A 15,834-nucleotide genomic window follows, 5' to 3' on the forward strand; every position below is an offset into this window, starting at 1 on the left:
TATTTGGAACAAGTGAAGTTCTACCTCTGTTAAAAAAGGCAAGGTGAAAAGTACTCAGTACCTGGAAACTTTCAAGAAAGGGGCAATGTTTCCAAAGATGGAGACCTGATGTAATTTTTTACAATCAATTTTCATTAATATAATAAAACATATTTATCTATACCTCTTGCTACTTGATTTTTATGAACTATTGCATCGTTACTAGTGAGATCTGTGCCTTTATAAATCAGTACCAAATGCACAAGCCATGAACCTATATCTCTGTTTTTTCTTTCCAAAATATTTCATATTGAAATACTGTAATATTATCCTTAACATTTTCAAATCCCCAGCTATTTTAGTGTAAACATGGAATCACTGTACTGAAATAAAAAAAAAAGCATTTCAAATTTTCATCTGGTCAGAGCTGAATTTAATTTCTAGTTTGCAGTGGATATGTTAGCAATCAAGAGAGGTACTTCTGAAGAAAAATACATATGTCCTGTTTCGGGGGAAAAAAAAATCGTTTTATTTTTTTTGTTCGAAGCTTGAATCTGTCTGTGTTCTGCCACTAGCATGTGTTATTGACCTATTGTTTTAGGTACTTCCGTTATCTTAATCCTGAACCCAAAACTTCCCGTAGAGCTGATCCTAAAAGAATTTTGCAGTTGATACTAATTCATGTAGTTAGGAGGCATAACTGGCTATCCAATTTAATGTTTACCATGCCACTTAACACCTTTCCCATTTATGCCATGAAGACATAGACTCTTCTCAGACTAATTTACGTGTTGTGGACATCTAATGAATGAAATTAGGAGCTCGAAGGGTACTGTCCATATGGGACCAAGGGATCTTTCTTTCCAGCTTACTTTAGGCTTGCTTAACTCAGAAAGCCATGAAGGCTCACTGTTAATTGCCAAGAATATGTCCATTCAGATAAGAAAAGAAACAACTTTGCGACTTGCACACGGAAGTTTTAGATTCTTAGTCCAAAGTCCTAATGCAAACCACGAGATGCAAACTATTGCATCTCATTGGAAAACTACAAATGGGCAATATCCAATAATTTGAAAAGTATGCATGCAGTTTCTGCATTTTCCATTTCTCATGTATTACATATTTTTGATTTATATGGTTTGTGCCTGTGATGTGTTTTTCATAGCACAGATCAGTTCCAGCTTTAGCTTTCAGTTACAGGTTGCTGCAGTTCTTTATTGTACCAGGTCCTTAGACCTTCTACTTATTTTCATTTTGGGGGCTGTTTTTACTGGCCAGGTGACTGGACACGGGGCTTATGGAGAAAAAGGCCAAAAGGGAGAACCAGCTGTGATTGAACCTGTAAGTACAGATGTGGGTGAGTTTTTCTTTAGCACTATATATGTACACTGTTGATACATCATTATCAAACCCTGTTGTTCATGATAGGATGACAGTAACCTTATCCGTGATCTCTGAAACAATCACACCTGCAGTGTGGATGGTGTGAAAGTGATAACGGACAGTAGCCTGTTCAGCCTTCTCTTTCGGTTGCACAAAGGACTAGCCACATGTTCCTTAAAGCAAAGAGACTCTTCTTGTGCAGAGGAAAACAGAGCATCAGTCTGCTCTTCAGGCCATTTATTAACTACGTCTTGGACAGACTTACAGAGATAGCTTCCCACTTAGGCACAGGTAACGCTAACTACAGGTCTCAACAAGGGCAAGGAAGTCCCTCTGAGAAGTTAAACAAATGCTTGTATGTTTAACCTGTGCTGGTGCAATCAAACTGCTAAAAGTTTAATTAAATACTTTCTTCGGAGGTTACAGCTTGGTCATAAGCACAGTAATGGATCAGTAGCTTACAGACTTTTTCTCATCTTTAAATAGTAGTATAGTAACTAAGTGGCTTTTACAGTAGGACGAAGTTTACTGTAGTGTCATGCTTGACGGTTAGAAACTAAAATGTAACTGAATTAAAAAGAAGACACAGATTATACAAAAATAATCATCTTATAATACCTATCAGGACTTGAATGCCAATGTGGTTTACTCTTCTCAAATTTTCAAGGACTGCTTTCAAATATGTATTTGACCCAAATAGAAATAAAAGTTTAATCTGGTTTTTATTTCATAGAAAATTAGGTACAGAAATATCAAGGGAAAAAAATTAGCTTAAGTTGAAGCCTGATAAAATACTATGATGTGCCATTGTTACCTAAATATCAAAGGTCTGGACTCCATGATCCAAAAGCTCCCTTTTAATTCTGTATTCCAACCCCAGGATTAGCATTTGGCTAAGTTACTGATCACCAAAGTTAAAGGATTACAATAATGAACAAGTTACAAATCAAGACTGTGACCTCTCAGTCGTGTTCTGTGAAGAAGCTCAGAGTGTGTTAGCTCATAAAATGCATGGCTTTTTTAAACCATTGCAAGATACATTTAGTTTGCATCCAAAATACTGAAGAGGTATCCACTGCCAATCTCCAACATTGTTGGAGTTCGCTACAGCTAGCTTCAAGCTTGTTTGTCCAGTCCTCCTTCCTATGGAAAGCCAAGTACAAGTGAGGATCATGTATTCATAGGTCTTACCATGACATGGAATTTCGACTAGCGTCTGCACTCAAAAAAAGGAACTGGGAGGTGCTATAAGATCCACAACATAGAAATAGCCAGAGCTGTTCGCATCAAATCCTTGAAGAGCATTAAAAAAAACCTAAATATTTTGAATCAAGTACTATGAGATGCCTCCAGCCTAGAAGTCTTTCTCACTTTTAAAGCCATGCAGCAATTCAGATTCCAATTCTAGTAACTGTGGAGAGAAGATCCCCAGAAAAGTTTATCAAAACACTAAGAAATAGTAACTTTAGTAGTTCAGCTAAAAAGGTGTTTTATATTTTTCTCCAAGACATGACCAATTTGGTATCTTCTTTCATTCCCCCCTAGGGGATGCTCATTGAAGGACCACCGGGACCAAGAGGACCTGCTGTAAGTAGATTAATCACAATTTCCTTTTATTGCCTTTGATTTGTCCACTGTGCTTTGGTGTTCATGAGTTAACGCAATTAATATTGGTCTTATCATAGCTCCCAAATGGTTTATTGGACTTAGCATTTATAGAAGGGAGTAAAAAAGGGTCGTCTCCAGCATTTTCAGTGATGGCATGCTACAGGCTGAGTGCACATGAAAATCAAACTTTTGAATGTTGACTATAAATCTTTGTAAGACAAAAAAGTATACCGCCTTATAATTATTTTATCCAAATATTTGTCCAACATAACTTTCCAGAGAAAAAATAGTTCAAAAATGCTGCAAGCCGCCATTCAGCATAATAACGTCATTCATCTTCCATAGGGTCTTACAGGTCCCCCAGGTCTACAAGGTCCTGTTGGTCCTCCAGGTGACCCTGGTGAAAGGGTAAGTCGACATAGAGATTATCCTGGGTATTCACGGTATGTCTTGCACTAATTGCTACAAGACTAAGTGGGTTAGATCCTGATCTGAAATATATACATATAGGTTAAGAAACTTCAGTGGAACTTTACTCAGCTGAGCAAATCAACTGAGAATTTGGACAAACATTTCTTTAGTGGTAGAAATATGTACTGTAAATACAGGGAAAAAGTTAAGTTCCTATTTGTCTATATTTCTCTTTTTTGATGTGAATTATTTTAAAATATAATAAAGCAGTAAGTACAAACCTTTCGTATGGATTTGAATGAGTTTTAAAAAAATCAGTATGACCTCAGCTATAACATGTAGAGATACAGAGAAAAACAAGCTCTGCAGAATCAAAATACACATGGATATGTTGAAAGTGATGGATAATATTTAGATGATCTAGGCAGAATTTATTGGCCATATTAAATAACATACTGCATGAAAACCCTATCCAGTCATGAATATAATTGAAATTTAAGCTATTATTGTAGTCTGACGTGTTCTCACAAGCCTTTTCTTATCACCATAACTAACACAATTTTGAAACAGCCTAAATACATTTATTTGAGGACAATATGCTACAAAAAAACTTTTCCTGAGTTTTATGAGTGATAGTTTACTGATGAGTCTAGCATGTTTGTGCTTTGTTTGTGTATAGAAGATGTTGAGAAGATGCTATTGCTTCACTGAATAATGACGTAATATTAAAATTCCAACAATGCTTCACTTTGATAGTAAGTCAGCATCCACACTTCTTTCATATTTCTTTCCTGAAGATTAACTAAACAACATATTTTGGGATTTAAACTTATAAAATTGACTAAACACATCATGTCCCTGTCATGGAACAGACTTCATGTTTTTGTATAAAAAAGGACACATTACACAAATAAATAATTGTAGAAATGAGTTACCAAACTCATGAGAACAATACAAATTTCTGCAACCAGATTCTGCTGTCAGATTCCATCCTAATGAAATAACATGTCTTACTTCAAATTTTAAACGTATGTGGACAGGTTTGGGTTTTTACTTAAACAGTGTATGTGAATAAAGGCTCTAGCTTTTGCTATAACTATTCTGACTACTTTTCATCTTAGGTAAAAAATTTAGAAAAGTAACATTCTGAGAAAATTACCACTCAAGAAAAGCACATCGCTTAATTTTAAAAAGCCTGCATTAGTACCTAGAATAATTGAGAATGTTGTTTAAGCGTGGAACTACAGAACAATTAGTTGCGAAATCCACCACTTTTTGTAGTTGCCTACGGTGCTTCAGCTTCTGTACTAAATTATTATATCATTCTAGTCCTAATGATGGGTATAAGACAATTGAGAAATGAATGACCATACCCTTCTGGAGAGGACCATAAGCGGTCCCGCTTTTACTTACAGTGGGGATGAATTTCACTCACATAAAATGGTGCAATGGAAGAAGACAGTGAAAACTAATCTAATCTTCAGTTTCATCTTCAGTAATCTAATCGTCATCTTCTGATCTAATCTTTCAGTTCTAATCTTCACAAAGACTCATAATCATATGGCATAAAGTCACTGCAGGTCAGAGTGAAGGTTCTTTGGGTTCTTTGCAAGTGCATTTAATTATTTTTCTAATTTTTAACCTTAACTCAAAACTGTCTGCATATATAATGGTTCTTTTTAACAATTACCACATTTTATTCAATATTTTGCATCTGAATTAGTAATAATTTAAGATTTATCTGTAGTCTGTTATTAGTAGGGAATTATTTTTCGATGCTGCAGGCTTCTTTGAAAAAAGAGCTCAAACAGACCCAGTAACAGACTACTGATCTTAGTTCTTGAAGAGGGGAAAAAACACCAAAATTTTTCGGATTCCCATTGTTTTGTTCAACTCCCGAGCAGCAGAAGGAACCCGTTAAGACAGTTTGATGCTTGTTGGTCTGTCATTGCAACCCTGCAGAGAGCCGTTCTGGTGAATGAGTACTTTGTTTGGCAGACGTGCAGAAGGCAAATGGGCACTCCTGATGCAGGTCCTTCCTGCCCTGACTTCAGCTAGTAAAAATGCAGCATGCAAATTGCTGGGAGGAAAGGTGCAATTTTAAATCTAACGGTTGTCACAACAGCAGTATTTATCTATGCAGCGTGTTGGATCAATAAGTAGGAGCATCATGTACACACATGGTACATTTCTTCAACTCCAGCTTACACAAAAAGTTTAGCTCTTTTTAAACTCTAAGGGAGAATTAGATTTCATAAAAAATAGATTTCGAGTCATAGCTGCAGGACTTATGTAGCCTTTGTAAATTAAGCCTACTCAAAGGGTTTAAAGAGAATCAGCAGCGTTAGTTCTGTGTATCAAATAAAGCAAACACTGGAACACAATGCAAAGCTCAGCTCAACCCAGCCTATGAAATCATGAGCAGAGCCTCTGTAATTAAGTACTCCGTACTCCATTTTTTCAATATAATTTGTAAGTAAGATAATTAAAGAGAATAGGTTTCTTCCCTATTGCCGAATGTCTTCCCCAAACTCAGTTCGTTAATTACCTCACTAATAATGAATAACATTCCCAAACCATTTGCAGAGAGAATATTAAACCTCCAAGTGCGTCATTATGAATACGAGTGTAAGTGTGTGTGAGTGACTCAAAAGGTTTATCTTATATGACTGTATTTTTGTTCTCATCCCTTTGTTCTCTTAGGGTCCACCTGGTCGCCCTGGTCTCCCCGGTGCTGATGGTTTAGCAGGTCCCCCAGGTACCATGTTAATGTTGCCGGTAAGTTTTATGATGATTACAAGGTAGCCAGCCTCCAAAATGAGGAAGTGTGTTTCGAGAAATGGATGGGTGTTTTCTTTTTTCATCTGATTTTGTCTTCGGATGAGAGATGATACAGAGTTTCTTGTATGGTGTAAGCATTTGAAGATCGTATGGTACCCTTTTTTCCTCAAAGAAAACATACACTTTAGCTCCTGCATGGCTGCCAGATTGGAACCTACATGAATGTATTACACTCACTGAAATCCTCCTTATGTTTTCAACAGTAACTATTATTTGCTACTATATGTCCTAAACAAGGAGTTTGCTGTTGCATAAAGGGCATGTACTCCCAGCAGGCATGTGTGCTTTCAAGTCTCCTTGACATGGAGAATTTTAAGCATTCCATGCTTAAATTGGACTTCAGTGTCCTCTTTGAAGAGTCAGTGCATCCTTTGAATAGAAATAAATGCACATAGCCAGCTCTGCTCCCACTGGAGTCAAAGCAAAACACCATCTGTTTTAGCAGGTGGAGGAACAAGCCCAAAGCTGTTAAAGTATCTTGCAGCTTTGTGGTATGAAAAGTACTATATACATGGAATTAATTATTCCTAAGTGTATGTGTGTATGTGAAAGCTCTGATGAGTACTACCATCCCAGAGAATTGATAAACCAACTGTAAATGAAGGGGCAGTATTTTTGTCAAGTAAAGCAAAGGAAGTAAAAAGCCTCAGCGCTATAGTTGCTGCGGTTCTGATACAGGAGGCAGGACTCCATCAGTATCAATGAGGAAAGGATGATTTTGTAAAGTTTATTTTCTATTTATGAAACAATCAATGGAAGTTTATTAAAATAAGCTAATGTTTTTGACCTCGTGCTTGCACCAAGTTCTGTTATCGCAGCTGGCTGTGTAACAGAAATATTTGTTTACCAATAATTAGTTGATGGAAAAATGCTACTAGTCCTCAGGGGAATTATTCCCAAATCATTCTTCCGTCTGTAATTGCTGTTATCAGTTTGCTCCACTAAAGGTAGTAAGCATGGACTAATACTTAACCTATTGGTCACTTTGGAAAATCTCACTAGCTTTATTTTTAGATGTTAATGAGTCTCACCACAAGTGATTTACCAAGTCAAACCAGAAATTTCTCAGGAAGGAAGGAATTGGCTTCAGGTCTCCTGAATTCCAGCCTAGTACTTTAACCACTGTCCAGAATTGTTTTCCACATTTATAAACCCCACTGAGAAGCCACTATCCTTTTATAACAGACGACCTGCTCACTAGCTTGAGAGCCGTCCTGGTATAAAGGAGTAAACAGGTGGAATGGAATCTAGCAGTGGTAGACTGTCTTGTCACAGAGATACATTCAAAACACCAAGTAACATGTGGGAGACGCCTCTTGTGGGATGGGTGGCTCTTCATCATCATGTGTGGGGCTTGAATTCATCAAAATGGGTTCACCTTTTCAATGGATGCAAGACAACGAATTTAGGCACTTTTGCTTGGAAAAATATTTTTAAAATGTGGTTGATTCCACATTACATGGATCCCTACAAACTACCTGGCCTCCTTTCAAATGATAGAAGGCTTGGTAGTTCTCATTTTAGAAAAAGTCAGGTGCTCATTTGTGGGGGCTTAAGGCAATACGCTTTCCATCACTCTCCAAAAAAATCCTTCCATTCGGCTAATAATATGACTGCAGGAGAAAGACCTCAGTTACCGTGCCAACTCTGGGCGTAGGCAAACTGAATAAACTGTTGTGGGCAGTGAAAGATTCATGGCCCTGATATCCAGCGTGCCTATGCCACACATTTGGAAAGCCGAGCTTCTTGTTGCAGCTTAGTGTCCCTGCAACACTGCAAAGCTTCTGCTAGCCATTTCATGAGCAGTAACAGTGCAGGAGTGCAGCAATGAGTACTTCAATTTTATTCTGTGGCCTCAATGCAGCAGTCTTCTGAAGTTAGTGGAATGAACTAAAGACTGAGACCCTGTGTCATTGAAGTGGTTTATACAGTTGCAGCGAATAACAAGTATGGTTTTAATTTGACAAATTCTGAATCTTTTTCTTGTTTTGATACTTGCAGTTCCGTTTTGGTGGAGATGGTGAGAAGGGCCCAACAATCTCAGCTCAGGAAGCTCAAGCACAAGCTATTCTTCAGCAAGCTAGGGTGAGCACAAGGAGCCTGCAAACAAAACTGCCACAAGGGTACAGCTCCAAAAAAATTTCCATTTTATATCATGCAGGATGTGAAGTAAAGAGCTCTAAGCATCATCTCATCACAGTAGTTATCCTTGTTGACAGCTGAGTCGATGATGGGAGCTATTTGCTAACGCATTATGAAATTTTATTAATACAGAATTTGTATGCTGGCTGGCAGCTTTTTCATGATACCTGTTGTTTTGTTCTGTTTGTTTTCTCAGATTGCTATGAGAGGTCCACCTGGTCCCATGGGACTCACTGGAAGACCAGGTCCCGTGGTATGTAAACAAAACAGGAGCACAGGTTTAAGAACACAGTAACACAAGTCCGTGGATCTCATTCTGGCCTTGCCTACACCTCTGTATTTGTACCTACTTTATTTGAAAAGAGACTGATAGAATTAAAGCCATGGTTTGTATTCTTATTCAAGGTCTGCAATGCAACCTGAATACTGAATCAGTTTTTATTGTAGATTTTGGGGTGTTTGGATAGAGCACACTGGTAAGGCTTACAAAACTAGCGAATAGTTTTACGTAAATAACTACATATGCCTCTACAGTCAGTCATCTCTGTAATAATATTTGCAAAATTTCTTGTGGTAAATATGAAACTCTACAGAAGGGGATACTAAAGCAAGAGTGTGCAGAATGACCTTGACTCACTATTTAAGCTGAATCTGGAAAGTTCTTAAGAGGCATTCCTATAAGCAATTAAAAACCATACAGATTTCTAAAAGAGTTGTACTTCTTTACTTCAGTCCTGAATTTAGCTTGACTGCTAATACTGAATGATCTGGAAAATGGCCTTATGGATGTTAAAAAAGCTTAATACTTGTACAAAGTCTGTACATGGAACACAACAGTTTTTCTGACGACATGCCAAACAACTTTTTGATCATGAATAGGTTTGCCTCTGTGGTCCCTACAAACACTTTAAAAGGACAATACTCACATTGAAAGAATAAAACCAGGTAGGAAACTCAGCAAGCCAAAACCACCTGATCAATCTTGCAATTGCAATTTCCTCTTTTAGGAAATGGATACTTTTCAGACTCAATAGTCCACTAAATGGCGTAATTTAGCATTTACCATCTTTCAAAAAGCTATTATAAAGCATCTGTACCATGATATAAAATCACAAATGCTGCAGCCAAGATCATAAGCTTTGTGAAAGACTAGTCTTTTCTAAATTTCTCCCAGGTGATTGTATTTATCCTCTGATGTAGAGTGAAATTCCCTTCTACAGTTAGTACAGCATCCATATTTGAAAGATCCACTTAATTTGGGAACTGTTATTTTGTCTGCTGTGATGACATAGCTAGGTTGGCAAATATACGGCCTCTTAAATTTTGATCTATGTCTGCTGTGATTTTTATTTATATTGTCATTATGATGATGGACGCAAAGAGTAATGTTAGCAGTTTTCATTAGATCAGACAAGCATCTCATTGTAAAACACAGACAAGAATACAATTGTATTGAAAGGACGAGAGGAAATGGCCTCAAGTTGCGCCAGGGGAGGTTTAGATTGGATGTAAGGAAAAATTTCTTTACTGAAAGAGTGGTTAAAAATTGGAACAGGCTGCCCAGGGAAGTGGTTGAGTCACCATCCCTGGAGGTATTTAAAAGATGGGTAGATGAGGCGCTTAGGGACATGGTTTAGTGGGCCTGGTGGTGTTGGGTTGACGGTTGGACTCGATGATCTTGGAGGTCTCTTCCAACCTTAATGATTCTATGATTCTATGATTCTATGTGCTACTGAGAAAAGAAAACAAGTGGTCGCTGGGTAACCAAGAGAAAAGGATGAAGCAAGTTCCTGTTGGTTTATTGTGTGAAGAAAAAGTGGCTGCAGAGATATGCCAGTCACAACTATGGCAGCATACATAGAAGACAGCAACAGAAGTTGCTGGAGGCTACCTGGTTTTCTCCTTGCCTCAGAATGCAATAGCATTTTCCTCCAAAGTCGTTTCCTTCCACTCATCCCAGTTGTGGAGATTTGGTCATAACTTAGAAGTGGTGAGACTGTAGTATAAGAAATAAGGTTCCTTCCCCTTCTTTTGCGGTTCTTTCTCTCTTTAATGTGATGCTTCAGCAACAGCCCATAGCTGAACAGTAACAATCAAGTCCTGCCCTTCCAACCTCCTCTTTTTCCCTCTCATCCTCACCCTCCTTAATGTGGAGTGTCTGTTAGTTTGAAAGCAGGAGAGGCAGGTGGACAAACATGAGTATAGCATCCTACTACTACCAACAGAAAATACTGGCCAGGTTATTGTCCATCTCATTGTGTATAATTATAGCAGCACAATGCAACTGAAAGGTCGCCTCAGTGGCTCTCGCTGCTATTCCCTCCAGTGACCACTTTTATGAACAAAGAAAACCCAGGGGGACATAAGATAATTACATACTGTTGAAGGAATATTTTAGGGAGCATAAGGAATACTCTGGATCGTGTTCTTCCCTGATCCTAGCAGCTTAACATTCTCCTCAGTGACTCTTGAAAGCTACATGACACTAAAACTGTTGTTAAGTCGTATTCCCGGATGGCTTGGTAGTGCTTTGCCTCATCTTCATATAGCATCAAAAAATCTGTTCCAGATTATACTGTGCTCCAAATTGGCCAGTCTCATGATCCCAGTCTGTTTAGCTAGGTGAAATTTACTGTTTTCAGGTAAATTTTAGCTAAATATCCCACCAGAATCTCACTTGGTCCCCAGAAACTGAAATCCCTGGACTTTACTTATATTTTTAAGCAGACCTATACAAGAGCAATTCTTTTCTCGAGTAATTCTTCCAAAGTAAATAGTTGCTATCAAGCAGAGAATTTGGCTCACAGACTCTTGATTGATCATGATTAGGTATGCAGCACTTACAAACAGTCAAACATGTTGGGTCTATTTAGCAAACTAATACGCTATTTCCAGCAGTGTATTTAAATCAGGAGACCCACAGGATAACACTCAGTCTATACAGACAAAACAACTGTAGAACTGCCATAAGCAAGGATTCACTTGTGAAGACTGGTATAATATTGACAGTGGGTTGTGTACCTTTAGCTGAGGCAGAGCCTGGCCTCATACTCAATGCTTTCACGTTTTAAAAGCCTTCATGAATTTCTGTATGCAAAGTTCGACAGATGAATAGTATTAATAGTTGTTTTGCTTCTAAGCCACCAGGAGGCTCTAGAAATCCAACTCTTTGATCTGGCAACATTTTTGGCCTGCAGTTCCAGAAGCAACTACAGATTCTTGGTCTGTCAATTGTTTGTGTGCCCAGCTTATTTTAAGGAGGAAATAGTTGGAGCTTTTACTCTTAATATGAATTGTGTTTTGTTAAACTATTAGTAGCCAATTTAGAAACATATCAGTTATTAAAAGTCTTAAACATAGCACTGTCAAAGCCCCAGTCTAGCTTCAACTGAGTCTGGAGTTCACGTGCTTAATTAACATAGAATACAAAATTAATTTCTGCCTACAGATATTAAATGTAATCAATTATAGTAATTAAAAGCAGACCTTACGTCAGGGAAGCCCAAACAGACAGTCACCACCTACCAAAGCCACTGTTCTCTCCACTGTTCTCTCCACTGCCAGTACCAGCTCAGGATCTGATTTTCACTTTGCTTAGGACTTGATTCAATACCTGCAAGGTCAGTGGGAATCTTTCCACTCCGGGATGCTAGACTCGGCACTAAGCCAAGCCATCAGACCACTTCTTTCTTTGAATGGTCGCTGTGGTGAATATAGGAGGATTATCAATTTTCCAAGGTCTGCAAGATTCGTTTCATACTAAATACATACATTTGGTCACGACCTGTTTCAGAGGTCAGAAACGCAAAAATTCTTTTGCCCGTAATAGTAAACTCCAGTATGCTCCTTCCCTGAGCCTGTATTCTCTGTGAGCATGTCGAGATTTTTTGTTTCGTTTTGTCTGTTTTTGTGAGACCACTATTAAGAAAACACAAACTTACTTTGACTAATTCTGCCCCAGATTCCGTGTCCAGTATCTTACCCTGGATGAAGATCTGTTTTAGGTCTGTTTATGAGTAAAACTTACTCTCAAAATCTGTATCGTCATTTCATGATAGTAAAGAAATGCAGCTATATAGATTTTCCACTTCTTCAGGGCCAGATGCACAAAGACCTTGATTAAAACATCACTGAAGTTCATGACAAGATTAGACAGGGTATTTTTCATTGACTATAGTGATCTTTGGATTGAACTCCAAGACTCTCTTATCTTCTGTACAACACAGAAACGGATAAAGGTAAAAAGAGGTGGCTTTCACTTCTGTTGCCTTCCCTACAGCAGATGCACCTCTGTTTGCACGACTTATGTTCTGACTGTGCTCATATTTAGCTCTCAAATATTAATATAGAACAAAGGGTTACATTTGATCCCATTTAAATCGATGGGAGTTTTCTTTGGTAATAGAAAGATTTTTGGCCCGGTTAGGCCCAGTGTCTACACAATGATATATCGGGGTGTATCTGCAGATTCAAGTGGTGAATTCACACCTCCTAATGAACAGGGAATTGTTTGTTTTTTCTCCCTGTAATTAATGTATAGAAATAGATCATAACTTTCATTTAAAGAGATTTTTGTATATTTAAACAATATGTTTTGCTTTTTTCATCCAGGGTGGACCTGGAGCAGCAGGTGCTAAGGGTGAAAGTGGTGAACCAGGTCCCCAGGTACAATAATATTGCCTGTGATGTTTGAGCTTGTTTAAGAAAATACATTCGTACCACTTAGAAGAAATCAATGATATGCTTTCTGCGTGCAATTGAAGAAAAATAGCTTTTACAATACTATCCTAATTAAATGCAATAGCTTGATTTGAAATATGAAAGTAACAATCTTTATATAACAAAAAGCAATTATCACAGGTAGAGTGTCATCACTTGAAAACCTGTTTTAATATTGTCACTTCAGGCTCTTTTCTCTGTTAAATAATTATATGTCAGTCTGCAATTGGATGACCTTGAGCTCTGATCTTATCAGATCTCGTAAGGTGAGAGAGGTTGAATTTAGTTGGTAATTAAACAGGATATTTTCAAGAAAGACGTGACGTAGCAAGAATAAGTCTTTAGGAATCAGTGCATGCTTTTCTTCTCAGCTTACTGTTATACCAGCTACTGTGCAGTGATGTTAAAGAGCACTGAAACACATTGAAATGTGTTTAGTGGTAATAGGGGGTTCTTAAAGAAATCATGACAGGAGTCTCTGGAACAATGATTTTGCCAGATCTCAAGTGGTATCATAGATTTGCTACATTATTAGGTGCCTGTCTTAAAACTCCACATGGATATTTGCAGCAGAAAAATAAAGCAGTTAAACAAAAAAGCACTCTGAACAGCTGGTCAGTCCTCCAGTTTGCTTACTTACATTTTTAGTATTTTTTCTCTTCCTACTCAGTATTTTTGGATGGCTAGTCCTTACCATTGCTGTTTTCACCTGAAGAAAATGCATTGGGGTGGGGGATGAGAAAGCTTCCACAGAAACATATGCCCACACAGTCGTCAGTGAAATTACATGTGTTTGAAAAGTGGAATTAGGTTTTTCAGTCTGGGGTAGTTTGGTCTCCCTCTAGTTAAAACTGTACTGTGCCAAGCTAAGACAGCATGTGAGCGGTTTACCAGCACAACTCATGTTTGTGTATGAGTTAGGGATCTGAAATAAGCACTCCTTAGTTTTCATCAAATAATTATTATGTGACTAAAATAATTTTGGCATGAGAGGAAGAAAGGTTTTCAAACCACAGGACTGAGATCTTCAAAGCCATAAAAAGAATTTAAGAAGCTTTTATGTTAAAAGGACCAATTATGCCATGTATAGTGCCATCTCATGAAAACTAGTGTTAAAATTGGTGGTGCTGAGGCCAGTTTGGATGCCCACGTTCTATTAAAACTAATGGGAATTTGGAAACCAGAATCCATCTCCTGGGAAAAAATGCAGTTTTGTGTATAAAAAATCTTATCTTGTTCCTAAGGTGAGATGTTTAACTAGCTTTTTGCTGACATGAACGTGATTCTAAGAATTACACTTTTTAAATTCAGGGTCCTCGAGGTGTTCAAGGTACCCCTGGTCCAAGTGGAAAAGCTGGCAAAAGGGTAGGTAGCATATGGATCAATCCTGCTCCGGGTAAATAGTTTCTATTTAAAGATATTTAAATATTAACTGATTCCACCGCGTTTTCAAATGTTTGCCCCTTTGGGTTTTTGCAGGGACGTCCTGGAGCTGATGGTGCAAGGGGAATGCCAGGAGAACCTGGTGCAAAGGTAAATAATAATGACACCAAAGACTTTATTTCAGTCTTGGAATGGGCTAGACAGATTTTATGTAGGTACCACAGCTTCTTCCAGGCCAACCCAACATTCTTCTCTCAAGAGAAAATACTGAGGTTTCAGATAGCTGGGTCAGATGCAAGAGCTGAGAATGAATCATCCATTTAAAATATGGTAATTAATGGTAATGGCTCATAGTCTGACCTTAAAGTAACTTGATTCTTGGGGCATGATTCCTATCCCTCTGAGTCATTTTCTAGTTACAGAGTATCAATAATAGTGAAGTCAGTTTTGCAACTGCAAAGTGCAGCTGAAATCAAGCTTTTCATCTCAACGTAGACTTCTTTTTATAAACAGCATAGTTGCAGCACAGTGAAAAAGTTGGTGTGGCATTTTCTCTTGCTTTAATGCATAGAAGCAAATTTTGTGAGTTTGATCTATGTGCTCCCTTCCATGTGTTTCATTCAATAACAAAAGTGTACATATAACCAAGGGTAGAAATTAACTTTTAGAGGGAAAGCACAATTTATTCCGAGTAATACAGAATGTAATAGTCACTTCCTAAAGCTGTGATTTCTTCTTTCCTAGGGTGACAGAGGATTTGATGGTCTTCCTGGCCTCCCTGGTGACAAAGGTAACAGGGTAAGAACAACATGTGTATCTATACAACAACAAATTGATACGCTCACAGAAATAATGCACTATTCGTTAAGAATAGCACTAGGGACTATGGGGAAAGTTAAAACAGAATGTCAGCTTTTCACACTACAGAATAATATTTGTATTGTCAGGTAATGTATTCCTCATGAAACATTTTAGTAATATCAATCAATAGACAGCAATTCATATATATATATAAATGATTTAAATATATTTTCAGAATTCAGATCATATCTTCAGCTAGGTTTTGCTCTAATTTTTCTCAGTTAAGGAATTTGCCTGTTGGATTTAAAGTGATTGTTAAAGGAAATAGTAATAGGAAAAGGAAGTTAGCATGAAGTTTCTCTAACAGGAGTATGACAGATTTTAACCGGCTGAGAAGCTTGCTCGAAAAATGCATTTGAATATTTGAGTTGCAAACTGAATTGTTTAGTGTGGCTTATTCCAACAGCTGCAGCTTAAAGAAGGATCAGGATCAGGTCAGTAAGTTAGGAAAACCTGAAGTAATATTTAAAACAACTAACATACCTGCTTCTTATGTCATACCAATCT

At 37.7% G+C, this 15,834-nt stretch overlaps 1 protein-coding gene across 1 annotated transcript in view; it reads left to right on the forward strand.

Moving 5' to 3' along the window:
• COL11A1 (collagen, type XI, alpha 1) overlaps positions 1 to 15,834 on the forward strand; it is a 164,925-nt gene that overhangs the window by 54,381 nt on the left and 94,710 nt on the right. Inside the window, 10 exon segments of the mRNA XM_009333735.1 lie at positions 1,258 to 1,320; positions 2,908 to 2,949; positions 3,316 to 3,378; positions 6,085 to 6,159; positions 8,224 to 8,307; positions 8,561 to 8,617; positions 12,976 to 13,029; positions 14,395 to 14,448; positions 14,563 to 14,616; positions 15,211 to 15,264. Coding sequence (XP_009332010.1) covers positions 1,258 to 1,320; positions 2,908 to 2,949; positions 3,316 to 3,378; positions 6,085 to 6,159; positions 8,224 to 8,307; positions 8,561 to 8,617; positions 12,976 to 13,029; positions 14,395 to 14,448; positions 14,563 to 14,616; positions 15,211 to 15,264 — 600 coding nt within the window.

The sequence above is a fragment of the Pygoscelis adeliae genome, unplaced genomic scaffold, assembly GCF_000699105.1.
Source record: "Pygoscelis adeliae isolate BGI_AS28 unplaced genomic scaffold, ASM69910v1 Scaffold10, whole genome shotgun sequence".
NCBI lineage: Eukaryota > Metazoa > Chordata > Aves > Sphenisciformes > Spheniscidae > Pygoscelis > Pygoscelis adeliae.